The 26,327-nt window shown below is 53.1% G+C and overlaps 1 protein-coding gene across 2 annotated transcripts in view; it reads left to right on the plus strand.

The window, feature by feature from the left end:
• Positions 1 to 26,327, plus strand: part of COL15A1 (collagen type XV alpha 1 chain) — a 92,989-nt gene that overhangs the window by 46,199 nt on the left and 20,463 nt on the right. Inside the window, exons 10-27 of one of the 2 annotated variants that reach the window (XM_037035897.1) lie at positions 398 to 550; positions 2,456 to 2,614; positions 3,142 to 3,309; positions 6,351 to 6,443; positions 7,520 to 7,654; positions 8,184 to 8,246; positions 13,617 to 13,652; positions 13,952 to 14,092; positions 14,283 to 14,351; positions 15,135 to 15,170; positions 15,276 to 15,359; positions 16,833 to 16,901; positions 18,622 to 18,657; positions 19,907 to 19,969; positions 22,324 to 22,392; positions 22,503 to 22,538; positions 25,112 to 25,165; positions 25,266 to 25,325. In XM_037035897.1, the coding sequence (XP_036891792.1) occupies positions 398 to 550; positions 2,456 to 2,614; positions 3,142 to 3,309; positions 6,351 to 6,443; positions 7,520 to 7,654; positions 8,184 to 8,246; positions 13,617 to 13,652; positions 13,952 to 14,092; positions 14,283 to 14,351; positions 15,135 to 15,170; positions 15,276 to 15,359; positions 16,833 to 16,901; positions 18,622 to 18,657; positions 19,907 to 19,969; positions 22,324 to 22,392; positions 22,503 to 22,538; positions 25,112 to 25,165; positions 25,266 to 25,325 (1,524 nt within the window). The remainder of the gene's footprint in view (positions 1 to 397; positions 551 to 2,455; positions 2,615 to 3,141; positions 3,310 to 6,350; positions 6,444 to 7,519; positions 7,655 to 8,183; positions 8,247 to 13,616; positions 13,653 to 13,951; positions 14,093 to 14,282; positions 14,352 to 15,134; positions 15,171 to 15,275; positions 15,360 to 16,832; positions 16,902 to 18,621; positions 18,658 to 19,906; positions 19,970 to 22,323; positions 22,393 to 22,502; positions 22,539 to 25,111; positions 25,166 to 25,265; positions 25,326 to 26,327) is intronic. The other variant, XM_037035898.1, reaches the window with a different exon arrangement.

A 26,327-nucleotide genomic window follows, 5' to 3' on the forward strand; every position in this document is an offset into this window, starting at 1 on the left:
CTAACCTGTCCTACTAGAAAGCTGTGTGTCCCAGGACCTGGGGTCCCAGCACCACGACTAGGGTGCTCAGTGGGAGCTTCACTCTCAGGAGTGGTGGAAGGTGGATGGCAGGGACTGTGACAAGTGCCAGCTGCTGAGGTCAGCAGGGAGGAATGGGATGAACATGCAGCCACCCTACTGGCTGGGGTGCTCACACCTTTGGTGGTGTGTAAGGTCAAGGCCTCTGTGTAGGTGGCCCAGTCAGGGCAGTGGTATAAAGTGAGGCCTTGGATGTGCAAATGCTTTGAAGGTGAGGGAGCAACAGGATGTAAGGGTAGGAGGGGCCCCGCTTGTCTGCTGCCCCCAGGCACCACACTGTTGATCACTGACCTGGTCCCCGTGCTGTCTTCCTATGCAGGGTCCAGATACTGAAGAAGGTTCATCGGCGACAACAGTGGAGGAGGCCGAGATGCCCACCAGCACTGATGGGGAAGCCAAGGCCAGCAGTGTGCCCACTGGGGGGCCAGCCTTCTTCGTGTCCACCCAGGAGCCTGGGGAAGGGGTCCCTCTGGTAAGGTCGAAGTCGCAGCTGGAAGCAGACCCAGCCTTGTCAAGGGGCCAGTCTGCGTTCTGTTCAGCAAATCCAGAGGACCCCAAGTGGGGTGGGGGGGCACCTTCCTGACCAGATACTCCCCCTGAGGGAGCAGGTGGTGAAGCCCCTGCTGCCATGGGGAGCCTGATGGAGGGGTGGGTGAGTCAGCAAGATCAGGGTGAGACCCAGGGCTGGTGCAGAGGCCACCGCCTCTACCAGCAGGGGTCAGGCCCAGGGAGGAGGCGAGCGAGCTGCAAGTAGAAGGGATGATGGAGGGCTCCGCATGGCCTGCTTCTGGGAGGGAGCACAGGTTGTCAGAGGGCGGCGGAGGGTCAGGGTGCAGCCCAGCGGGGGCCCGGGGCACAGCCAGGACTTGTCAGCCCTCTCCTTAAGCATTGTGAGAACACTGTTCCCAGCTCCTGAAGGCAGGACACAGGTGTCCCGGGACACTTGGCAAGTCTGTCCCTATCATGTCAGTAGGATGGGTGTCCTGCAAGTTCTTCGAGCTCAGCAGACTTCAACTTGGACTCCTCATTTCTGTTCCTCCCGGGGTCCCACCTCAAATGAACAGCCCCATCACCCCCAGTCCTAACCCAGGGTTCTCTTCCCTCTTCTTTCCCGCATCCCACCAACCATCAAGTCTTGCTGGCAGCACCACGCCCTGGGCTGAGCCACTGTCTCCGGCCCAGGTGCTGGCAAGGGTCTGTGCCTGGCCCACCCCAGTGTCTGCCCTGACTCCTGCTGGTGGGGGCAGCCGTCCCGCAGACTCTGCTACCCAACCTGGCCTACAAGGAAGGCTTGCAGGATCTGGCCTGGCCAGCTTCGCTGACTGGGTCCTGGGGCCCGCTCTCCCAGCTCTCAGCCCTTCAGTCTCGTTGACCTTGCCGTTTTCGAGTTTTCGAACATGCCTCTTCTTGCCTCAGAATCTCCCCATACCACCCCCTCCCCGCCCAGAAGCTTTCCCTCCCTCCTCCCCTCCTTAGCTCCTGCTTCACCTTCAGAGTGCAGCTCAAACATCACCTTGTCTGGGAGATGCCAGCCCAGACTGGGGCGTCCCCCACAGGCACATTCGCAGCACCCGCACTTCTCCTGGGAAGGCCTCACATAACTGTAACCAGTGAGAAACTTGCTCAGTAGTTCATGTCCGGCTCGCTCCCAGACTGTAAGCCCTGCGAGGCGGGCATTACACACGTCTTGTTCACCCATCTGTCTTCATCCCTGCAGATGCTGGGCACTCGATGTGTGTTCGCTGAGGGAATGACAGGAGTGAGTTGTCAGGCCATCACACACCAATGGCACTGGCCTTTGGGGTCGTCCCACACATTGGCTCCTGGCCTTTCACCCCTGGCGGAACACTGTCAACCCCTCGAAGCTCTATAGTGGGGAGGGGACGTCCTCACCAGCTGACAGCCCTCCCACCCACTGGGCAGCCGTGTGGATTATTTCAATGAACCAAAGTGTCACCACCCCCTTCCTCCACCCCCGCCCCCCCGCCCCCGCTCTCCTTCACCCCTCATCCCTCATCTTCGTTTCATGCACTTCCTCCCCCACTCCTTCCTTAAAGGCAAAGCCCTCAGCACAGGGTGAGGACGCTAGGCACCATGTGTGATTCAGTAGAAACCGAAACTTAACCAGCAGGGCTGTCTGGGAACAGAGAGGCCACCCGCGGAGGTGGTGAGCATCCAGTTAGTGCAGACATGCAGGTTTAGGTGTGCTGGAAGGGGCCCTGGGGGTGGGGGGATGGCCTGAGAAGTCTTAGATGGGCAAGGGAAGGGGCGCTGTGGCCATGCCAGCATTCCAATGGCTGCAGGAATTTCTTCCCTGTGGGCACCATCCAGGGGTGTGGACCGAGTGGCACGGTCCCTCACGCCAGTTTTGTTCCAGGGTCCAGGCAGTGAGGGCACCTTGACAACAGCAGCGGCTGCTGCGGAGATGCCCCTCAGCACTTTCGAGGATGAAGATGAGGAGGCCAGCGGGGCTCCCACCAGTGGCCCTCCTCTTGTCATAACCTCAGCAGCCCCTGAGCAAGGGGAGGTCACTTCTGTAAGTGTGTCCTAGCATTCTCTGCTGCTTGCCAGGGGTCAGAGGTATCAGCAGCATGAGACGGAGCAGTTACCACCCAGAAGGAAATGCCCATGCAGCCTGGAGTGGGGGAGGGGTCAGGGTGGTGGGAACCCTAACTGCAGGGAGGCAGGGTGCGATGGAGGGAGTGTAACAGAGAGGGCCAGGGTGGTGGATATGTGTCCTGACCCTGCTTCCCTCTAGCTTTCTCCAGGAAGAACTTTCTCAGAGGGAATGGCCAAAGGAGGAAGGGGTTGCCGGGAGGAAGGGGTGGGTGAATGCCCCGTCATTGGGCCCCGGGGCTTAGAGGACACACATACTGCAGAAGGGGATATGAGTCTGTGTTTCTGTGAATGTGTTGGGGCTAATGACAGTTGTAGGTAAGACTGTGTTTTGAAATTGGGTTAGTGCCATAGAAATGACAGTCACCAAACGGACTGGCAGGCAGCTGTGAGCACATTGCATCACGGGGGAGGTGACATGATTCCTCATGTTGGTGTCGCCTTCAGGGTCCTGGCGAGGAGGAAGACTCAGCAGCAGCCACAACTGAGGAGCCCTGTACCACCGCTGAGGCAGAGGAGTCAGGCAGCGCTCCCCCCGAGGGGCCCCCACTCCCCATGCCCACGGTGACCACTCCTGAAACAACTGTGACTCCTGAAACAGCAGTGACCATGTCGGTAAGTAGCGTAGTGGAGGCGTGAAGCTTTGACTTGGCCAGTTTCACAGAGGAGAGAAGCAAAGGCTGAAGGAAGAGCCTTTGTCTTGGGAAGTCCTGGGAAGAGCCTGTCCCCGGCCTACTCAGAGGTGGCTTTTCCTTTTGGTTTGCAAATTGCCCCCATTTGGGCACTGGAGGGACCTCCAGTCTGGGAACACACGGGGAAGCTCAAGTTTGCAGAGGAAAAAGCGAGAGGAAAAACCCAGAGCACCTGGCTCTGTGTCCCACGTGGCCTTTACATCGAAATGAGACTTTTCTGGCAGGCAGAGCTGCCCAGAGATGCAAAGGCCTATCCCCGAGGTCAGGAGACTCCCATCTGCAGGGGGGAGACCTGAGAGGGGGGCAGGGACTGCAGAGGGTGCGAAGCACCAAAGGTGTGCGTGAGGGCCGGTGACTGAATCCCTTCCGACCTGTGTTTCTGTGATCCTGGCCTGCACCTGTGCGACCTCACGCACGTCCTTTCTTTTCTTTGGGCCTCGTTTCCGGTCTGTATAAGCAGGTGTCTGGGCAGTCAAGTCGTTATAACAGTCGCGCTTCACACATTCCACCTCCTACCACCATATTCTTAGTGCAGAGCAGAGGCAGGCTGGGGTATTTTAAAACCAATCCCAGACACTGTATTACTTAACTCACACGTACTCTAGTGGGTATCGCGAATCGGTTGGCCTGGACCCTTTTTTCCCCTTCTACCTGCAATGTCGTCATCCCTCTGACAAAATGAACAATGGCTCTTTCCCATTGTGCGCTATCATAGTTTAAAAATCTTTTCACTAACATGTTTTCTTCTACTTACTGGGTGATTGTTCAGATAGAGAGAGGATGGGGGAGAGAGAGACCCTGATTTGGTCTTTGCACTTATGTACAATGGTTGCATGTGCCCTCACCGGGGATCAAACCGGCAACCCTGCTGCACCCGGACAGAGCTACCTGGCCAGCGCTTTACTAGCACTGGGTTGAATCTGGGTCTGAACAAGGTCTTCACGTTTCATATGGTGATTGTGCGTCTTAAGGCTCTTGTCATCTACGGTGATCTCCCACCGTCTTCTGTTAGCCATCGATTCGTTGAAGGAACTGGGTCAGTCGTCCTTTGTGCTTTCTGCTTGGTGAAGCTGGCTCTGGGTGAGGGCATGGCTGGTGGGAGTGTCACTGGGTGTGTCACTTCTAGGATGTTCTGTGTCAACACATATTAATGACCATAAAACTGCACATTGTTGACTCAGAAACGTCTAAGAACTCTTCATAAAGGAGAGTCCAATGTGTAAACAGGCTTTGCGCACAGGGATTTTAATCTGTGTTGTCTATCCGTAGTAGTGAAAGAAATTGGATGCAGTTTAATTAGTGAATGGGAATTAATTGAATTAAAGTATGTTCAAATAATGGAACATAGGCAGCTATTACAATTATACTTATTCAGAGTATTTAAGGAAGGAAGGGGAATGTCATACAGTGCTAAGTGAAAAAAGCTGGTTGTAAACTTGAACATGTTGTGTGGTCTAGCTATGTAAAAACAGACAAGTGCAAACCCCTGGAAGGAAACACCCTCCCTAAATGTTAGTGGTTGTTGCCTCAGAGCGTCAGAACTGTGAAGGTCGCTAGGGTCCTAACACACTTGGGTGTTTCTACCACCCCCTCACGACTTCTACAATGGGATTTTTAAAGCTCTAAGAAGAGGAGTGTGGGGAGGGGGGTTGTGCGGGGGAGTGAGAAAGGAGAGCAGGAGACATGAACGTGCCGTACTTCACCCTGGGACATCACTAGTGCAGACCGATCACCCTTGACTGTCAGGGATCTTTGAGGAATGGGAATGGATGGCCCGATTCCTGAGCTAAGGGTTTCAAAGCACCAGAGGGACGGTCGAGAGAGTGTCCACTCTGGAGAGTCTTTGGGATCATTTCAAATCTCAGAGTCCTTCAAGACAGTGGGTAGGAGGGGCATCCAACCCACTGTGCTGTTTTCCTCTCTCTCTGTTTGCTTATGAGTAGAATGGGCATCGCAGTACCTACACCTTGGGTTGTTGTGAGGATTAAATGAGTTAACACATTACCTTGCATATAGTACATGCTCGATCAATTAGGTATGTGGAGATATTTTGCAGAAGAGGCTCAGAGAGTTTAAGAGTTTGCTCAAGGTCACACAGCTCCCGGAAGTCAAGTTGGGTTAGTCTTACCGTGTAGACTTTCCACTTTTGTTTTCTGCACTCTCCACAACCAGCTGTTTTCAGACATGATCCAGAAGTTGGACAGCAAACCTACAGGGGTCCCAATGAGGTCATTCCACTTCTCAGGTCATTCGACAAATAATTACCAAGAGCCGATTATCTGCTGGGTGCAGGTGACATGGCAGCAGTTAGATATTCGGTAGATACTAAGTCTTTTTTTGTTCTTAGGGGGAATGGGTGGCATTCAGCAAGTGTGCACTGAGTGTCTTCTTGGTGCCAGATCTTGTGCTGGACACAGGGTTCCCAGAGGTGTCTCAGGACTGGGCTGACCCTGGAGTGGTCCTAGTCTAGAGTGGCAGAGGGACTGCACGCAACTGAGCTTCAAGTCAGGTGGCCCTGGCATCAAATTGAGACCTCAACAGAGGCCAGTGGAAAAACAAAAGAAAGGGAGATGAATTCCATCTGAAAAATGCGGTGGGGGGGGGGGGGCTTCATGGAGGAGGTNTTTTAAAAAGGGGGGGGGGGGGGGGGGGGGGGCTTCATGGAGGAGGTGACCATGGAACTGGGCCTTCAAGGCTACGTAGGGATTTGAAAAGCAGGAAAGGAGGCTGAGGAGAAGATGTAAAAGCATGTAGTATGTTTGAAGATGGGCTGCATGTTAGCTGCACAGCTGAGGGGTGGGGAGGGCGGGGTAGCTCTAGAGTGGGGGAAAGGTGCTGGAACGGCCAGGAGGCCAGGTCGCAGCACGGGCTGGTAGAGCTACAGAATGTGGGAAAGTTTTCAGTGATATGCTGTCGCTGGGGAGCTGCAGTTGAAATCAAGTGGTGAGACTGTTTTCTCTGCAGGTGGGAGAGGAGGCTGAGGGCTCCGGCCTGGGCTGGGGCTCCGACGTTGACTCTGGCTCTGGCGACCAGGGCTGCGGTGAGGAGCTGGTAAAAGTAAGTGTGGAGGCTGACCTGGCCTGGCATCTGGATGGCTCTCACAATGACACCAGATGAAACCAGACCAGCTGCTATCCATCATTGTTGAGACTGAGGGTGGGCTCCTGGGAGTTCATCATATTTTTCCTTCTTCATATATTTTTGTATATATTTTCCCATGTCGTCGATTGCTTTTGTTTTGTTTTCAGTGAGTATACGCATAATTTTACATTCAGGACCTCCCCTTTGCCACCTGCCTCATTTCTGGGCAGCCTTCTCCAGGAGATGTGTCCATGGCCTTCACCTCTACCAATAGGCTTCTACCCTTAACCCCTTACCCATTACAGAGACCTACTGGCCTCTTGTCTAGGTGGCATTTCACTTTGGCTTCCAGACTCTTGAAATCCACCCCGCCCCGAGGTGACCCCCCTGATTACTGGTCCACACCACTATGCCCTCTGGTGTTTCTTTCTCCTCTGGCCTCCTGCCCAAGGCCAGGCCCCCACTGGTCTGCCCCTGCCCCCCAGGGAACCCCTCCCTCCTCCAGCTGCACCTGGCACCTGGCACCATTGTCCCTGAGCCGAAGCCTCACTTCCGTCTCTTCCTCTGTGCCCCTGTGCTGAGTGCTCCCAGAGACGGCTCTACTCAGTTGCCCCTCTACCCACTGGTCCGGGCAGGATTAGATGGGTTTAGGGTTCACTGCTCAGGTTCTCCAGGCTGATGGGATTGGCCAACCTGGACAGAGGCTAGAGAGACCAGCACAGTGCCGGAAGCTTTCTGACAACGAGAGTCAGCCCAAAAGCCAGTTTTCGACTGACTTCTCGATTACTCAGAAAACTAAATTAACCAGAGCATCTCTGAGAATTCCAGGGACTTGGGTTTGTATTGTATGCATGCACCTAAGGATAAAACATGATGTAATGTGCTCAGAAAGACCCGGATTCAAATGCCAGCTTTTCTGCTACGTGAGAACACCATTCTGTACTTGTAGGGTTGTAGTAAGCAGTGGAGAGAATGCATAGAACATATATGCTCAGTGTATACTTGCATTTATCACTTCCCCTGTGGCTTTTTAACAGACTGTCTCTTTTTAGGGTCCCCCAGGCCTCCCAGGCCCCACAGGCCCACCTGGCTTACCTGGGATTCCGGGAAAACCAGGGACTACTGTTTTCACGGGACCCCCTGGGTCTCCTGGAGAAGATGGAGCTACTGGCAAACCTGGGACCCCGGTAAGCCACCGAAGTCACGTCTCCTCTCTGTCGCCACAGGTCTTCCTTTAGGCAAGGAGGGACACACTGATTGCAGTGCCCAGTACCAGCCTAAGCTTACAACAGGGAGCGAGCAGCTAGCTATGTTTGTAAACAAAAATTCTCAGCCAAGTCATTGCTAGGAGTCTTCTGAGAAACAGCAGAAGAAAAACATCATCCTACACATTGTTCTGCTGCTTTATCTCAGTCAGAAGAGGAAATGCAGACTTACGTGGAGTTTAGCATCGTAGGCTGTCCGTGTGGGGCCTGGGCTGGGAGCCCCTCCGAGGCTGTCCCGTACAACCCTGCCCCTGATTCTTCTACAGAAGAGACAATGTGACCCTCGTCTCCAGGGGTTCAGCATCTGCTGGCCCAGGACTGGCATTCCGCTGGCCCAAGGACCTCACGTGTGGGGTCCTCCCAGTCCTGGCCTCTTTTTCCGGGAAGGGTTTGTGTGATATTTGATTCTCATCAAGGACATCGTGGGCTGATTGTCATTGATGTTCCCCAGGGCCTGGAGGGACAGCCTGGACTTGATGGAGCCTCCGGCCTTCCTGGGATGAAAGGGGAGAAGGTATGAGGAAGGTGGGAGGGCTCCACATGTGTGAGCCCCCAGACCCACCCTGCCCCTCTCTGACCTCTAAGTCTGACCTTGCCTCTTCTGTGAATGGCCCTCTCTAATCCCCTCCTGGTCCTCTCTGCCGATGTTTCCATCTGGGGCTCTTCATGTCAAACCCGAACTCAGCATCTTCCCTGCGTACTCCCGCAAGTCCCCAGCCTCAGTGAACAGCGCTACCCACTACCCAGTCACCTGGATTCAGAAACAGACTGCTCCAACTCCCCTTCCTCTCCTTTTCTGGCCATGATCTGTCCGTTACCGAGACAGGCCAATCTGACGTCCACATCTGTCGTCCCTCTCTGTCCATCCTGGTCTGACACTCATCTCTCCTTACCCACACTTCGGCATCAGGCTCCTCCCTGGTACCCTGTGCTCCCACCTACAGTCTAGCCTCCACCCGCCTGCCCAGGCCACTTTCCACAGCGGGTTCTTATCCCTCTCTCTGAGGAGAAAATATCCATGTCTTTCCACGGCCTCCAGGACAAAACCCTTACTACAGACCCTCAAGGCCCTTTCTGACCCCCCTTTCTGGCTCCGTCTCCCACATGGCCTCGGGCCCTGCTGAAATGCTCTGGGCATGCTCTCCTTCCATAGCCTCCTGGCCTTTGTGCACGATTTTCTCTGTCTCAAATGCCCTTTCCCGCTGCTCACCTTGAAGGCCCCTTTGAGCTGTGTTCCCTGGGAAGCTCTCCCAGATTCCTTCTGAGCAGAAAGCAGGCCTCCTTCCTCCACTTCCCATCAGCGCATTTATTCTGCAGGGACCCTGCTTAGTCAACAGCGCTAAAGCTGTTAGTGGGCCTTTCTGCTCCCCACCACCACCCTGACAAACACAAAGTGACATCATTGCCTGTGAGTCCCGAAAACCTAGCACAGGCCTCACCTTGGATGAATGAACGCAGTTCTGTCGCGCACCATTAATCTCCTATTCCAGAGGCCTGCTTGCCTTCACTCTTCTCATCCTCTGTAAGTCTGTCTGTCTCCTGTCTGTGTGCCTTTGGTGGCTCTGGGGGGCGGGGCTCCTGCCTCTCCAGGTTTCCCAGCCTGGTTGAGGAGATGGATGAGCCACTGGGAAGGAGTCACTGGGAAGGATGAGTCCTGGGAAGGAGGACAATAGAGATAAGGTCAGCCTCCTGGTCGTGCAGGCTTGGGTTCCACTGGGGGTTCAGAGGAAGGACAGTCTCTCCCAGCTGGGATGGGGGATGGGGACTCCTGTCTACCCTTCCCAGATGAAGCTGTGGAAAATCTCTAGGTACCACCATCCTCACTGACCTGAACTTCCAGTTTCCATCAGCATTTTAATTGAAGCACTAACTGGATTTTCATGGAAAGCTCATTTCTCAGAAAAAAAAAAAAGAAAAGAAACATCTGTCAGCTTTATAGAACTCGTTTTACATGTACCAGCTCTTTCATAAGAAATTAAATTTTGCAGGAAACATCGTAGACCTACACTCCTCTTCCCTGTTCTTACCAACTTCTGCCACCCCCGCCCCTCCCCAACCCCTTCCCCCTACTCGTCTGGCACTTAAAAATAGCCATGCCCATACCCACACACACACGCCCGCACAGGCACACTGTGGCTGCTGGCAGAGGCAGCCATGCTCACCCAGGGGAACCATGGGAGACACGTCACGTTCCCCCCCCGCCCGAAGTTTGTGATCAGTTCACTGATTTGTTGCACTATGTATGTATATGATGTTTTCTGGGGAGGTAAAAGCAGAAGGGAGCTCTATGGGAACTTGGAAATTTGCATCTGGAGAGCTCAAGGGGAACCTTGCACATGACATTTACACCTCTACCCCCCCAAAAAGGGGGTAAACCAAGGAGCATGGAACCTGGTCTGTACGTAAAATAATAAAATTGTGCTAAAGAAAAGGAAGCATCTCAGGGATATAATGCAATAAAAGATCCAAGTTCTTTTGTCTTGAGGACATCTGATCCTCAAGTCCCCTCCACAATATCTGTTCTTCAGCTTGCACATGTCCATGGACAAGAGACTCATCCCCTGCCCAGGCAGTGCCTTCCATGGGCACTTATAGGGAGGCCTTTCCTCATTCTGTGAGTAAATCGGCCTCTGTTCTCACCTGCAGGGCATATAGACCGGTTTAGGTGGTCTTCTGAAATACGGTTTTCCCCCAAAGGTCCAGCTTATTGGGCTGGTATAAAGCACTGTTATATGTAACCGTTCTTACAAAGGTGGGATTGCCATGGAATGTGGCCGGGCAGGGAGAATTTACCAAGTAGATAATTCCCTGTTGAGTTCCATGATACACATGTTCCTTACTTTATTTTCCCCAAATTAAGATGAGCAGCGAGCTAATTCTGAGATCTTTAGCACGCAAGGGATGGGTGAGGAGTAGCCCACTTTCTCAGACACAGAATGCTTCTGGAAGGTGTGCCGAAGGATCTGCTGGAGACGGACCCCTGGAAAATTCCTGTCTGCTTTTCATACTGCAGATTCTGCAGTTCGGGTCTGCAGCACCTACCTAGGACTAAGCATGACATCCTTTTCCTTCTTTTGTAATCTGAATCATTCCTTGTCTTCTTCCGTCTCAATGGGCACCAGGGCATCCAGGCAGAAAAGAGTTTGTGCTTTGAAATTTCCTTCAGTGCCCAGAACTGCTGGGCATTGAGTCATCTCACCGAGCTGCTGGAATGTCATTATTTGCCTGGTAAAAACTAGCTACATAAGCGGAAGGCAAATAAAGCATTATTTTCGTCCCTTCCTCCCAGTAATTCCAGCCTGACCCTGGGCAGTTCTCTGAACCCTGTGTAACAAAGAACAGCAGTCAGCTGCTCTTAACGAGGATCCAGCCATGGGTTTAGAGCTTGTAACAAGTGATTCCCAGCAAACATTCTAGTCGTTGGCCTGATTTCCCATTTTATATCTTATTTCGACATCAGATATGTTTGGTATGAAACCTGGATTATAGGCCTCCATAAAACTGGATAAACGACGGTTGCTTGCAATTGTAACATATTGAAGTTGTTGGTGTAAGGACACCATGATCAAAACCAACAGGCAGCCACAGGCAATCAGTTGTGCCGTCTCAGAAACCACAACAGGGGGGACAATCCATCTATTAATATTTATGAACTTTTCTGATGTTCCTGTATGACGAAGTCTGTGATAGTGTCCTTAGCAAACCCAGCTACCGTGATGAGCTGAAATCTCGAACGGATTCTAAACCGTGACTTTGCAGCACACGGGGTCACTTCTTCCTGCTCCTGCTCCTTCCCCGGTGTCTCTGTCACATGACTGGTCTCTCCACACCATGTCCTCACAGCCAGGCGAGCAGCCGTGCCGGTCGGAATGCCGAGCCCGTGCATAGTCTCAGCACACAGTTCTCTCACTGAGCCACGCAGGACAGCTCTACCACAACCCTCTGGGACTGCAGCCTCTTTGCCGAGCCTTTTGACTGGGGCTTCCACTTCTCACTCTCCCTGTTTGCGTGGCTTCCAGTAAGAAGAAGTCTTCCATCCCCGAGCTGACCTGCTCACATTCCAAAATGGCAGCCGCAGAATCTGTGAGCCAGGGGAGAGGGCCCAGATTCTGTCTCTCTCTGTGCAGTTCCTCTCTTCAGGTGTGTCTCTTCTGTTGCTCAGCCCTTCCGTAGAGTTCTTTCCTCCTACGGTGTGTATTTTTACTGCTTAGATCTCTGCTTGATTCTTTTCCGTAACATCTGGTCTAATTGCATATGAGTGCACCCTGGTTTCATGACCATAATACATGCCCCCCTTTCCTCCCTGAGAATGTATGTCATAGACTTCAGGTACAGTTTGGACTGTGTCCCGAATCATGTACTCCAGGTACAGCTGTTTCCTCAGGCCTGCATTCCATTGCTGATGTTGTTGCCTGTCTTTCATAGTGTTGTCTTCCCACAGATATGTGGTGCTTCTTGCTTGTGCATTTGCTCCCAAAATCGGGGTTCCTCATTGCTCTGTGTTCTGCGTGTGTTTTTACAGATTGTTGGGAGTTGGGCAGTAGCTACTTCTGGGACATGCAGGTTCTGGGAAGAGGATGGGCGTGTAGGACGTGCTATCAGGCAGGCACCTCGGCAGCCGATCAGCTGGTCTTGTGGGGTTTGGGGCACCCCTAGACCTCCCAGGGTTCCCTGGCCCCTGGGGCTCTGCCCCATCCTTCTGCTCCAGGAAAGAACAACTACTGCCCTTGTACCAGCCATGGGAGTGGGGGGAGGGGAGGTGGGCCGGGCTCCGTGGCTGTGCCCCGCACCCCCGAATTTCATCCCATCTTCCCATCTGAGCCACACCCCGCTCCTGGCTTCCACCACCACTTTGCCTGATACTTTTCTGCCCTGGTTTCTCTCCACGACAGAAGCCTCTGGCCTCAGCTTCCTGTCTGTTTGCCTTTCACATTCTTCACCGCGTCAGGTTCGACGTGACACTCCCCTCTGGACTCGACTCTTTTGGAACTACGCGCTCTGTCATTTTAATGGAACGAGCGTAGGAGAGGGAGCCTCACGCGGGGAAATGGGACTGGGGAGAAGGCCACAGACGTCGATGGCGGGAACCTCACAGTCAGGCGTCAAGGCCTTCTGCGTGGCCCTGCAACCACTGACTCCTTCCCCCGAGGGTGCTTTCGAGGTTTTCTCAGCGATTCCCCAGCTGGGGGCCCCTAGCTGCTGTCCCCTGATGTAGGACAGTGTCTCCTGTGGCTGACTATTTCTGACCACCAGCCCCTCTTGGTCCTCCGCTCTGCCCAGAGCTCACAACTGGCTCCTTTCTGTGGAACCCACATCTAACCTGACCTGAGGCCCCCGTTTGGAAGGGGCATGCAACCTGCTTTAATGCAACACATCGCCACCCCCGCCCTATTCTGGGGCCACTTGGTCTTTAGATTTTTCTCAGAAGAGAGTCAGTCATCACTCTACATATCTCCAAAAGTCTAGTGAATACATATCAAGTGCCGGCAGCCCCGTCCTTTGGCTGTGAGTAGGGGACGCACCCCTTTCCTTCCATCCTGGGAGGGGCAGGGACAGGGGCCACCCAGTACACTGTCACTCCTCCAAGGAAATTCTTCCTCTACAATCTCTCCATGGTTAGTTACTCTTCAACTTTCCCTTTTTACTCTCCAAGTAGGTGATGAGCTAAGAGCTGAAAAATGGGTTTCACAAGCTTTCAGCCCAACTTGCCCAGCAAACTGACAGTCCCTGTAATGCGCTGGGCTTTGAGCCGTCAGTCAAAACCAAGGCAGGAAGAGTCCCATCTAAATACCTTGTTGCTTAAGAGTCCATAATTGTACATTTTCTTCTGCACATACCTAGCGAGATATGTTAATTAGCCTTTGTTTGTTTGTTTGTTTTTCAGGGAGCAAGAGGGCCTAATGGTTCAGCTGGTGAAAAGGTAAAAAGAAAAAGCAAAGCTTTTTCCTGCTCCCTCCACTCTCTCTGGCTTTACTATAATTGGACTGTTGGGTGGAGTTCAGCGTATGGAGCAGAGAGGAGGGCGGAGCAGCTGAAGTTTCCTCCCTCCGCCCCCCTCCACACAAATGCACTCAAGTGACTGCCTTGGCCATTAAGCAGTACCGACCAGAGAATTCCTCAATCTCATTAAGTGCCAATGATTTTCAGACTCGGGGTATGAGGTGTTCTTTCCATGAGTGAACCCAGGGCTGGGTGGTCATCCTGTCCTCTTCCCTACAGGGTGACCCCGGCAACAGAGGCTCACCAGGACCCCCTGGGAAAAACGGACAAGCTGGCACTCCTGGGACCATGGGACCCCCAGGGCCTCCCGGCCCCCCAGGCCCCCCAGGCCCCGGATGTACACTGGAACCCGAATCTGAGGTACTTTCATCCTTTATGTGGTTGAAGGACAGTGTGCCCCAAGGGTTGCTGGGAAAGGCAGGACAGTGAACGCCGGTCTGAGGACGGGGCCGTGCTGATTCCCGCCAAGCCCCAGCTCCCCAGACCACACCTGGCATAAGCAGGCGCTCAGGAATTGGATCTGAAATTCTCTTTCTTCTTCCTTCCCTAGGACACCGAAGGCTCCGGGAGCCTCAGGCTGCAGCATGGACCCAGACTCTCTGGAACAACAGCTTCAGTTGTAGGTTGACTTTCAAAACCTTGGTTCTGAGGCGTGTCGTGTGCTGTCACACTGGAGTGAGGAGACAGCGGTGCCACCCCCGGCTCCACTACTTTCGGCGTCACCCTCTCTGGCCTCCAGCGCCCGGCTGTGCCGTGGGGGGCGAGGTGCTCTTTACAACGTGTCTCTTTGAGAAGCAGTGCAGAAGTCTTGCACAAAACATCCTGTGGGAAAACTCGAAGATGGTCTTTCTCTCTCTCTCTGCAGCCCCTGGCCACCCAGCATCTCTGCTCCATGGCCTCCTGCTTGCTGCCCCATTCCATACTCACAGTTTGACCCTTGTCAAAGCCCATGCTCCTGATGGGTGGCCCTCCCCACTGCGTCCAACCCCAGGGAGGTCAGACGTGCTGTCCATCTTCTGCTGTGATACCTGGACCTCATATCTTTGTCATGTGGCAGCCAGAGCTGAGCACCTAGTCCAGGAGGAGCCTCGCCTTGCACTGGGGAGCACACAACCCCTCCACGATTGACTAGGAAGAGCTTCCCCATCCCCCAGAGGCAGAGGACTCAGAGATTCAGGGTCAAGAGGACACTCGCTCTGTGCTGGGAGAGGACCTCCGGTGTCCTTGCTCTCTGATGGGTGTTCCTTCTAAGTCTGGGAGGGGAATGTACCCCTCATCTCTTGCTTCCCTTGCCTGGCACAAAATTCATGTGAGAGTGTATGGAGAGATGCGAGATCCAAGGATAGACAGAGAGTGAGCAAAGCAAGCAGAAAAAAAAAAAGTTGTCTCTTTCTTTTGCCAGGGTCCCAAAGGAGAAAAAGGAGAGCCGGGACTCAAGGTGAGGTCACAGGCCTGAGGTGGGGTGCGCGGACTGCCCAGCCTGGTTCTGGGGCCGTGGTCCATGTGCAGTGAATTGTTTCTCCACTCTCACTCTTGTCTCCAGGGGGAAAGAGGGATGGATGGAACCAGCACTAGGGGACCCCCTGGGCCCAGGGGGCCCCCCGGGCGCATCGAGGTCTTATCTGGCGTGAGTATTATCTGGGTCAGAATGTGGCTATTTATTTTCTGCCTTTGCTAAAGGGGAAAGAAGATTGTCCACAGTTTCGGGGCCTCTGGGGCTGGTGGTTATGCAAGAGACGGGTAGCCGGCGTCTGGCTTTAGTGTTTCCATTTGCCGGCGCACCCGGCCTGCCTGTTTCTACCCTGGTACCACTGTTCTCTCACACAGTGCTTCCAGAACCCTCTCCTCTGGTCGGCAGCATTTGTAGTCACGAGAATGCCTGGACCAGAGAAACAAAGGAACATAAATGGGGATACAGGGGAGGGAAGACTATCTGGGATATGATAAATCAGAGAAGACTTTTTGGAGGAAGTGACTTTGAGCAGAGACTTGAACATAGCTACGAATGACTTCCCCACATAAGCAGGGAGGACAGGGCTTCCGGAATTCAGGTGGCAGAGCCACTCAGAGGCAAAATGCAGAGTAAAAAAGGGGGTGTGTCCAAAGCACAGGGAGCTAATGGGCATGGAGCTGGGTGGAGAGTGATGGAAATTTGTAGAGAAGACCGGCACAAGGGCTGGGATCAGACCACGGTCCACTTAATATTAGGGCATCGCAGTTGTGAAAAACTGCAGCCCTTCTGAGAGAAACGATCTCATGTGGTAGACAAAAGACAGTCAAAACATCCCAAATGATTTTTTAAAAGATAGCCGGAGTAAAAAACATTTTATATATACAATTAAGAATATCATACATGGGTGAAGGTGTGGCGAAATGGATACCCTCACGTGCTTTGGTGGAAATGTAACATGCACGACCCCTTTAGACAGCTTTCTGGCCATCTGTTAAAACTAAAAATGCCCGTGCCCCCACATCCCACATGGGAAGATTTCCAGTCTGTAGGGTTGAGGGCAAAACGCGAAGTGAAGAATAACATACACAGCCTGACGCCATTTGTGGGAAATAACCGCATGACGTACCGCGTAGGGAACGCAGTCAGTGATTCTGTAATGTCTGGAGTCAGGTGGGCACAAGGCTTGTTGGGGTGTCACTTTGTAAGTTATATAAATGTCTAACCACTATGCTGCACACCTGAAACCACTATAATATCGTATGTTAACTGTCATTTAAAAATTAAAAAAATTAAAATGGCTACATGGACTCACACATACACGCACACACACCCCAACACTACAAGCTTTCTGTGAACATATATATACATATACATACATACGTACATATGTATAGTTTTTAAAGAGAAGGCATTCGTGTATTAGGCAATGTTTAAGATTGATCGAAAGAGGAAGGTAGTAAGGCAGCTCTGAGTTACTCCCTAGGCAGTGGGAGCAATGGGTTGGGCTGGCCGTGAGTCAGGGTGTTGTCAGCCTGCCTAGGCTCTGCCACGCTGCCTGACTTTAATTAAAGCCTCGCTCCTCGCCGCCGGGAACTTGGTGGGACACGTGCCACCCTCTGTCTCCTAGTCTGCTTTCTCTCTTTTCAGTCTCTGATCGACAACATCACGCATGGATTCATGAACCTCTCGGACATTCCTGAGCTCGCTGGGCCTCCGGTGAGTGCCCATAACTGCCCTAGACTGCGGTTCCCACTGAGATACCCCTGTTGAAACTGGGCTGGGTTGGTTTGCAGTCCTTCTAGCTTCTGAAACATAGAGCTAGACTACATCAAAGTAGAGTGGAAAGAGACCTTTGCATTTCTGAGAAGTTGCTATTACATTCACTTGATCAGGCAGGGAGTTTCGTCAAATGCCATGGAAGCTTCCAGTCCCACGCATCAGAAATGTGAGCAACGGAAATCAGAGAATCAGAAGTAATAAACCGATGGATGTCTGTGCAGCGCTTTTGGCCTGCTTTTACCTATGTGATCTCATTTCACAGAATAGCAAGAGCCTAGAGAGACCTACCCTCATGCTAATGGACAAACTGGCACTTGAGGAGGCAGCGTGACTTGCTTTAGTCTTTCTAGCCCCCTTGTAGGCATCAGGAACACACAAAGAAGCTGCCTTATTTCTGCAAGTCCACACAGTCAGTCCATAGCACAAGAAGACCTAAGAGGAAGGAAGCTTTATCCTGTAGCCTGTGCAATCAACTCCATTGCATCTCCCAGCACCTGCCCATGACAGCTGGGGGGAGGGAGGAGCGCCAGCTGCAGGAGTCTTGGGGTTGCAGCCCCATCTCTGCCACGCACCACTGAGCCCCTGACCCTCTTCTCTGACAATACCTCATCAGTTTGGGGGCGGCTTATGAAGAAGTTGTGGATGTGAAACGGCTTTGCAAACTGTGGCACTGTGTATAGGCCGATGGGGAGGTTAAGGCTTATAATTCTACAGCAGTATAGTCCAGATGTCTGCTGGGGCCACCCACTCCTGCAGTCCCCAGTGAGGTTGGCCTGGACCCCCAGTGTCTTCATCAGGGCTTCTGCAAATAGCCCTGGGGGGGGGGTCCTCTAGAGCTGGTTCCTCCTGCTGCTGAGTGACCTCTGTTGGCAGGTCATCACGCTGTCTTCTATACTATATCTCCTGGGGCCCCCTTTTCTTGATTTCTACTAAAATCACCCCCAGTAATGAAACCCTACATCAAACCAGCTAACAAGCAAAAGTCTGTTCACAGAGGGTCTTGGTTTTGCCCAAACTATGAGAGGGTTAGGGTGTTAGTGGGTTGATACTAAAGCAGAACACAGACAGCCCACAGTTGGAGATTTGGCATGTCCGTTCTAAGAGTCCCTGGGCCTTGTCTGCCTGCACGGCTGTGCCCCACCTCTAGAATCCTCCTTCCTCCCCAACCCCTTCCTCTTCAGCCAATCCAGGCCCCTTATTCTACCCAGAGGAAAGACCTGAGTCTCACCCACATGCCCCCACTTCCACCCTCAATTGTTCCCATTCCTCAGAGTTTAGGAACCTGTTTTCTGAGAGCATTTGTTGAAGTCTCATCACCCCCCGAGGTTTTAGATGCTGCGTGATTCCATGGAGGGGGAGGAGGCAGTGGCCACTTACAGTGCAGACAGTTCTGGCTCTGGGGGGTGGGGGCGCTGGGCTCCTGGGGGCCTGGGCACAGTTTCTGGCTCTGCCACTGGCCGGCTGTGTGACAATGCACAGTTCTGACCTCTCCCGGGCCTCCACATCCTCTTCTGCAGAATGGATAATGAGCCCCACAGTGTGGGAATACGCTTCAGCCTATGGAAGGTGCTGGGAGGGGTGGGCCCCCGAGGCGCAGCGCTCCTTCCAGGTCTGGAATTGCTCCTAAGCCACCTGCTTTGTCTTCGTTGTGTCACAGGGCCCGGAGGGCGAGCCTGGGCTGCCTGGGTTTCCAGTAAGTACTGCAGTGGCCACCTTCCCTCCGTGCCCCACAACCACGCTCGTTCCATTTCCTACGCCTGCGATGCCACTCCCCATCCCCGTGACCAAGCTGTAGCACCACATTATCCATGTGGCCCTTCCTCGTTGTCCCCTGTCTGGAACGGTCCCTTCCTGTGCTTCGGCCCATATGGCTTTACCTTCACCTCTGCTGCGGCCCTTTTCTGTCTTCAATAACAGTTGTTTGTGTCCTTGCCTTTTTTCCTCGACTGCCCAGTGACCGCCTTGTGGAGGGTTGGGTCTTACTCACCTCTCTCCACCCAAGGGCCAGCCGGTGGTTGGCTTCCTATCAGTGGGGGTGGGTAGGTCAAGCGTGTCAAGTAGATGCAGTGGTAAGATCCTGTAGAGCGAGGGTGGTGGCAGTGGAGGCTGGGGGAGGGGAAGAACAGACTAGACATCCAGTAACTAAGAATCTGTGTGCCCCACAATGGGGCTTCCACCATGGAGGGGAAAGTGGGTTTCTGTATAGAAAGTGCTCTGAGGTATTTCACCCTTTAGCCCAGAAGACAAGACAGGGACTTGTGAGAAGCCAAACAACTGTAGCGTCGGAATGCCTTTCGGGGCAGATGTCTGGCTACACGAGTCACATATAATGTCTGCTGAAGTTGCGAAGAGGACGCCTTCATCTGGGAGTACAGAGTTGGGCTGTCTGAGGGGGTGGACAGGTATTCATGCAGGAGCAATGGCGTGAACAGAAGTGCAAAGGCAGCTGGGAGTGCAGAGAGAACACGGGAAAAGGCTCAGCCCCAGGGGTGTGGTGGGGAGTGCAAGGTGAGGTGCTGAGGCTGGCCAGGATGGGTCTGGGTATCAAGCTAGGATGTTTGGATACCATCCCACAGGTAGTGGGGAGCCAGAGCAGGGGCGAGGGTTGTGCAAGGTGGGCGGTGGGAAGAGATGGGATGAGGTGGGCTGCAGGGTGGCCCTGGAGACCTGTAGGGAGGCAGAGGTGGCAGGACCAGGTTGTTTCCATGGTGCCCGTCAGAGGAAACCCATGTTCAAAGGGGCATGGGGTTCAGTGCTGTCTTCTTTCCTCGACACGATTTCTAGACCATTTAAATCTAGAAGCATCATGACTCTGTCACCTCCCCCTACCGGGAGAATGGCACTCTCCAATTTTCTACTTTTGGGGGGGAAAGATACTTTTCTGTGGATAAAGCACTTCAATTTTAACAAACAACAAAATGCTCCCCAACGACTCTTTCTAGGGCCCAAGAGGACCGAAAGGTGACACTGGTGTACCTGGATTTCCGGGACTGAAAGGAGAACAGGTAGGAGGGGCCCAGATGTCTGGGTGGGGTCACACTCCTGAGTTGACTGAACATTTCAAATGGGCTGAAAGTAGCTATTAACTTTTTTTTTAAATTTTGAGACATAATTCACATACCATAAAATCCACCCCTTTAAATGATAAGATTCACTGATTTTTTTAGTATATTTACAAGGTCGAACAACCATCACCACTATCTCATTATGGAACATTTTTGTCTTGCCCAAAGTAAACCCCCTTTTCCGTTAGCTGTCATCCTTCAGCCGTTGGCTTTCATGATCCCAAGGTTCCTCCAGATGAAGGCGGTTGTGGGTGGAGAAACTGATTTTCATCATAGTTTGAGAAAAGAGCTCACCCACACCCCCTTGAATGCCGCTACCACACGTGCCGTGCTTTGTCGAGCTGCCCGTGGGGCACCCCCGTCGGCGTCCCTGTTCCCTGCGGGCAGACTCAGCCCGTTCCTTTTTCGCGGCTCCAGTGCTTGGCGCCGGGCCTGGCACACAAACAGCGCTCTGAGTCCAGTCTGTTGGATCCAAGAAGGTATAGGTAATGGCCGTCTTGGTCCAGAATCTTTGGGATAAATACCTGGTATGCAGAGCACATCCTGGGAATGTCCAGGGCACTGAACTGACCTTTGAACCCTGCACATGTGCCCCGTAGAACTAACTCACCGGCCGGTGTTCATAGATAAGGGAGAGAAGTGGCATGCATAAGCACATTGCAGAGACGCTGCCGTGCACACGTTTATTCCTCCATCCGTTTGTGGAGTCGTCCTTCTTCTACCCATTCCCTAGGATGTACCAGCCAGGGTCCCATACTGGGCTCCTGTATGGGAGGGATCTAGAAAGGAGATGAGAGGATCTAGAAAGGAGATAAGAGGAATAGACTGCAAAGAGCCAGCAGAAGGTGTGGTCACCGCTGTAATGGAGGTCTGTGCAAAGCCAGAGGAAGCAACTGCTGAGCTTGCCTTGGGGCGCCAAGGAGAGGGCGTGTCTCTGAGAGGAGGGAGCGATATGGAAAGTTAGACTTCTCTCTTCCTTCTTCCCGGCACCATTCTGCACCAGCCCCAAGGCAGAGGGGCATAGGGACTAAAATCCAGTGTCTCTACGACCATAGTTCCAGGAAGTGGAGGGTTCAATGTACAGGGCAAAGGGGTCTAAGTTTGGTGCCATGTGGGGTGATGTCTCGGGATTTTTTTTTTTTTTTTTTGCTGCCAGGGTCCTATGAGAGGGCCTGGGAGGGGGCCCGGTCAGTCAAGAGTGGCTCTTGCTTCAAGCACTTTGTTTTCTATGTGATGAGGTCAGATGGATCTAAAGGGACCTTCGTGCCATCCCCTCTTCTAATCCCCTGCCACCTTGAAACTGGGTCGGGCATCCAGGCAGCTCTGCTCCAGTCCTAACAGAAAACTCGCTTTCTCCTGCTCTGCCTCTAATACTTTTGTGCTCGCTTCTTCTTGCTGCTGGCGTTCTCAGGACTGCCTTTCCTCACCAGCGGAGTGGTAAGATCCTAATACCAGGTGTGGGCTTAGGGGGCCAGAGAGAATAGGCTGCTGCGCTCGCTTTGGCTGCTGCTGGCCCCCACTGAAGGGAGAGGGGAGCATGGTCCTGCCCAGTTCCCCAGTGGTCAGCATAGGACTCTGGGGCCCCAGAGTGATACAGAAGGTTCCTCTTCTTGGCCTTTTCTCATAATACATATCTTCTTGGAAGCCTTCTGATGTAGTAGATGGCTGAGGATAGGATCCTGTGTCCCTGCCACCCGGTTGCCCATCTGCCCTGTGTCCCAACAACTGAGAAACTTTGCCTGGTCAAGTCTGCACAGGAGCCTGGAGTTGGGAGGCAAAGTTCATGTGGAGACATGGGATCCTTTGTTGAGAGAGGCCTCTAGTGTTCCCACCTTCATTTCTTTCTCAATTTCAGATGTTTTAATGAGAACAAAGTGTCTTGGTGGGAACAGATCTCGAGTTGAGTTGTTAGGAAAGCCAGTCACCAAATGCATTAGGCGTCAGAGGTTCCTGGAGGGGTGCTGTGCAATAAGAGGTGGGGAGGACCTTGCCGGGCCAGTTTCTGGAGTGAGAGGATGTCGATCCATCAGCAGTGGGGGCCCTGGCGGAGCTGGCGTGGAGGGAGGGCAGGATCCCAGGCTGTGACAGCGCACGGAGGGAGCAGCCCAGAGAACGTTCAGTCACCTGGGAGGCTGTTGTTCTAGCACGGGTCATGTCTGAGCCAAGCCGTGGGGTTGGAGGGGTGGGATACAGGCAGCGGAAGTCACAGAAGTGGGACCCAGAGGCCTCAGTGAGCCTCTGGATACAGTGGCCAGAAGGGGCCCGACCTTACTGAAAGGTTCTCTGAATTGCAGGGTGAGAAGGGAGAGCCGGGTGCCGTCCTGACGGGGGATGTTCCTCTGGAAAGACTGAGAGGGCAAAAGGTAACTGTGTCATCGGACCCTGAAGGCACACATCCTCGTCAGTAACCCATCTCTGTCTCTGCTGCGAACTGTGTTCCTCTGAGTGACAAATCTCCATCTCTCTGTTTTAGGGTGACCCTGGAACGCACGGAGCGCCGGGACCCATGGTAAGCAGAGCGCCTACCTGCTGGGCTGGGCTGGGGTTTGAAATGTTTCTCATACTTCAGTTCAGTGGGACTGAGTTGTTCCAGGTGTGAAAATAAAGAAGATGTGGCAACATGGGTGTGTCTTGGGGTAAGCTAAGTAAGCAATGAAATAAGAATCTCAGCTGCTAACACAATAGCAGCTTGGTGCTCACTCATAGAGTCCCCTGTGGATGCTCCTAGCGGGACATGGTCCCTCCAAGGAGTGACTCAGGGATCCAGGATGCTGGTGGCCTGTGATTCCGCCATCTTTTTTAAAAAGATTTTATTGATTTTTAGAGATGGGGGATGGGAGGGGGAGAGGAATAAAAACATTGAGGTAAGAGTGAAACTAAGTTGCCCCTTGCACACCTGACTGGGGACTGGCCTGCAACCCTGGCATGTGCCCTGACTGAGGATTGATCCAGTGATTTTTTGCTTTGTGGATGATGTCCAAACAACTGAGCCACACCGGTCAGGGCTGACTCTACCATCTTGTGGAGTTAGGGCCACACTGGCATCTTCTGGCTGGTAGACCAAGATTGAAGAAGGGGGAAGAGATCATAGAAAGTGATGAATATCACTTCTAGCACATTCTACTGGCCAGAACTCGGATGCCTGGGTGGGTAGGGCCTCAGAAATATGGATTAGCTGTGTGTCCAGGAAGGAGAGGAGAACCGGATGGTGGGGAGCATTGACGGTTATATCACAGATCTTGGTAACTAAAAGTCGCCACTGCCCAGGGAACCCCTCAAAGGAACCCCAGAAAGTCGTTTTGGGCTTTGTGAGTTTTGGATGTGGATTCGCTGCGCACTGGCTGTGAGGCCTTGGGCAAGTCCTCCTCCCCGTCTGGGCTTCTTCTTTCCTGTCTGCAAGTGAGCGCATTGAGTTAGTGCCAGAGGACATGGTACGACACTCTTCTTGCCTTACTTCTCAGAGATCTGTAACTCATTTGCGCTGCTGAACAGTCTTCAACCTCCTAGCTCTCGCCAGGGTGAACCTTGAACTTCCCTGTCATGTATTTCTCCCCAGAGAACACGGAAAATTCAGGTGTGGAGCATCCACTCTGTGTCAGACACTGCACTGGTATTTCACATCGCTCGTTCATGTCACCCTCCTCACCCTCAAAGTTGAATATCAGACCAGGACACTGAGGGTGGTGAGGTTAAATAACCTGCCCATTGTTTCACACCCCGTGAGTGGCCCAGTGGGGATTTGAACCCAGCCTGTCAGATTCTGCCAGTCAGTCCAGGTTCTCCCTGCCACACCCATGGCCTCCAATAAGCATCTTCATTCTAAAACATTTTAGGCTGCAGCACTGCCCATAGATTTGTGTGGCTGAAGCTGGATCTCAGGCTTGGAGAGAAAGGGCCTCACAGTGCTCTATCCAGCACCTGTCCTTGAGGAATGGCCCGTAACATCCAAGGGGCTTTCCTTCACAGGACCTGTGGAGGCCTTCGGTCTCTCAAGTCAGGCAAAATGGATGCCCTGCAGAGGGGCTGCTGAGGGCTAAGGAAGACTGGGAGAGTCCTGTGTTACTCATTAACCACTTAACTAACATCCCGTGCCATGGGAAACACCAGTAGTTAGCAATGCTGGCCACGGTCTGATGCAGATGGCCATGGAGGTTGTTCCCCCGCAGCCCGGCTTGTGCACAGTTTGCCAAGCACAGGCAGTAGGGCACACCTTCTTTAATTTGCGTAAAGGTGCCTTATTGGCCAGCTGTGGCCCTTGTGACTCGTGTAGCTTATAATTCCCTGACAAACTCCCTAGAGCCTTGTTATCCATGGCCCGTGGACCAGCATCTACATCAGCTTGGAGCTTGTTAGACATGAAGAGCTTTAGGCCCCACCCCCCAACCTACAGGATCTGCATTTTGACAAGTCCCAGGTGACACTGATGCACATTGACGTTTAAGAAGCTCTGCACTAGAACGTACCACTGAGTAGCCTATGTCCTGTTAACTTCTTCTGTCCTTGCTTTTCTTTACCTAAGAGGGACATAGTGTGGGTACTTTACACACAGGGCCCGTTTCAACTCAGTCTTTAATTGCCATTTCCCAGGGCACGACTATCTCTGTTAATGGCAACAGGAAGAAGGGCCCCAGGCTTCAGCCAGTCATTCCCCAGGAGACGGGGCAGACTGGCTATAGGAGGGAAGGGGTGGCCTGGTGGTAGAGCTGGCTCTGTGAGTAGCGTGCACTGCACGCATTCCAGGTGCCAGAAGACATGAGGGTTCCTGTAAGAGATCAGAACAGGGCAGTGTGACCATGTGGACACAGCAAGCCAGCCCTGGAATGACTAAGATCCTGGGGTCAGGGACTTCTATGGAGAACTTGGTGCCAGGCCAAGACTCCAGTCCTTAGGGACAGGTAGGAACAAGGCAGAAGAAACCAGATCCTGGAGCAGGTAATCAGGACGCGCTGGCATGAGGGGCGAGGCAAGGTTGCTTCATCGTCACCACTGTCCACAAAGGCAGATGCGGCGTCCCCATCTCCCTGGCCCTTGAGTTTCTCTTCTCTTCTCTTCTGATTGGGTCGGTATTTGTTTTGTCTCCAGGGGCCCAGAGGACCACCAGGACACAAGGGAGAATTTGGCTTCCCTGGACGGCCTGTAGGTGTTGGTGCTCCTCGGACTGGATGTAAGAGAGGACATGTGGGCCAGGCTGGCTGATGGGCAGTGGGTTTACTAAGGCGTCTTCTGTGGGTTTCAGGGTCGCCCAGGACTGAATGGCCTCAAAGGTGCCAAAGGAGATCGAGGGGTCATGATGCCGGTGAGTGCCACAACCCCTGCCCCCACCCTACACCACCCTGGGGACAGAGCCAAGAGGCCAGTGCCCAGAGGAGGGGTGAGAGAGTGCCAGGGCGGGAGAGTGGGGCTTGTGGACAGAATGCTCAGGAATGCTTTTCTTCTTCCCCCCATTGCCACTTCCCAATGTCCTCCAGCCCAGCCCTGTCCCCCAGCTCACTCTCAGGAGGGTGCCTGCCACCAAAAGCACCTTAGTGGAGTGGAACATAAGCCCTCTCATTCAGACCCCTGAGAGAGGGTGGGAGACTACCAGGTGCGCATACTCAGGAAACCTGGTTTCCAATCCCAGGTCTTCTGACTCGGGTGACAGCTCTCTGTGACACAATCCCAGGGGTTTTGCACATCACCAGGAGCTTTGTAAATGCTTGTGAGCAAAGGGCAAAGGTCAATCAGCTATGTAGCTGGGGCCTCACAGGATGGCAGACACTGGGGGCACCAGCAGGGGCCAGACCCTGTGTGAAGTGCTTTTAAGGACAGTATCTCAGTCTTGAGAATAAGCACTGTGAGAGACCCTCAGTGGGGCCTTTGTTTTGTTCAAGAGGAAACGGGCCTATAGACATGAAGTGACTCACTGAAGGTCACCAAGCTAAGATGCAAATGCAGCTCTAAGTTTGCAGCTGCTTCAATTAGCACCGCACTAGACATACATTTGCATGTCTAGGAACCCGGAAAAGCAATTTTACTGAAGCTCTAGGGAATTAACTCACAGTCACCAAGCCTGATGGAGCTGCTAGGAAAGGCAGACAGTGCTGCCTTCACTTAGAACGGCCAGTGAGTCTGTGGTGTGGGCTAGACTCCTCATGCCTGCGGCCAGAGCCCCACCCCTCCACCCCTCCGGCTGCAACATCCTGCTCAGGACCCAGGCGTAGAGGAGCAAATGTTACCGTGGTGTTAAGGCCAGACTGACCTGGCTTTGAAAATGACTCTGCTACCTAGCAAGAGTTTTGTGTTTACTTTTGCATTTAGG

The sequence above is a fragment of the Sturnira hondurensis genome, unplaced genomic scaffold (genome assembly GCF_014824575.4).
Source record: "Sturnira hondurensis isolate 20B ecotype Veracruz unplaced genomic scaffold, ASM1482457v3 Scaffold0022566, whole genome shotgun sequence".
Lineage (NCBI taxonomy): Eukaryota > Metazoa > Chordata > Mammalia > Chiroptera > Phyllostomidae > Sturnira > Sturnira hondurensis.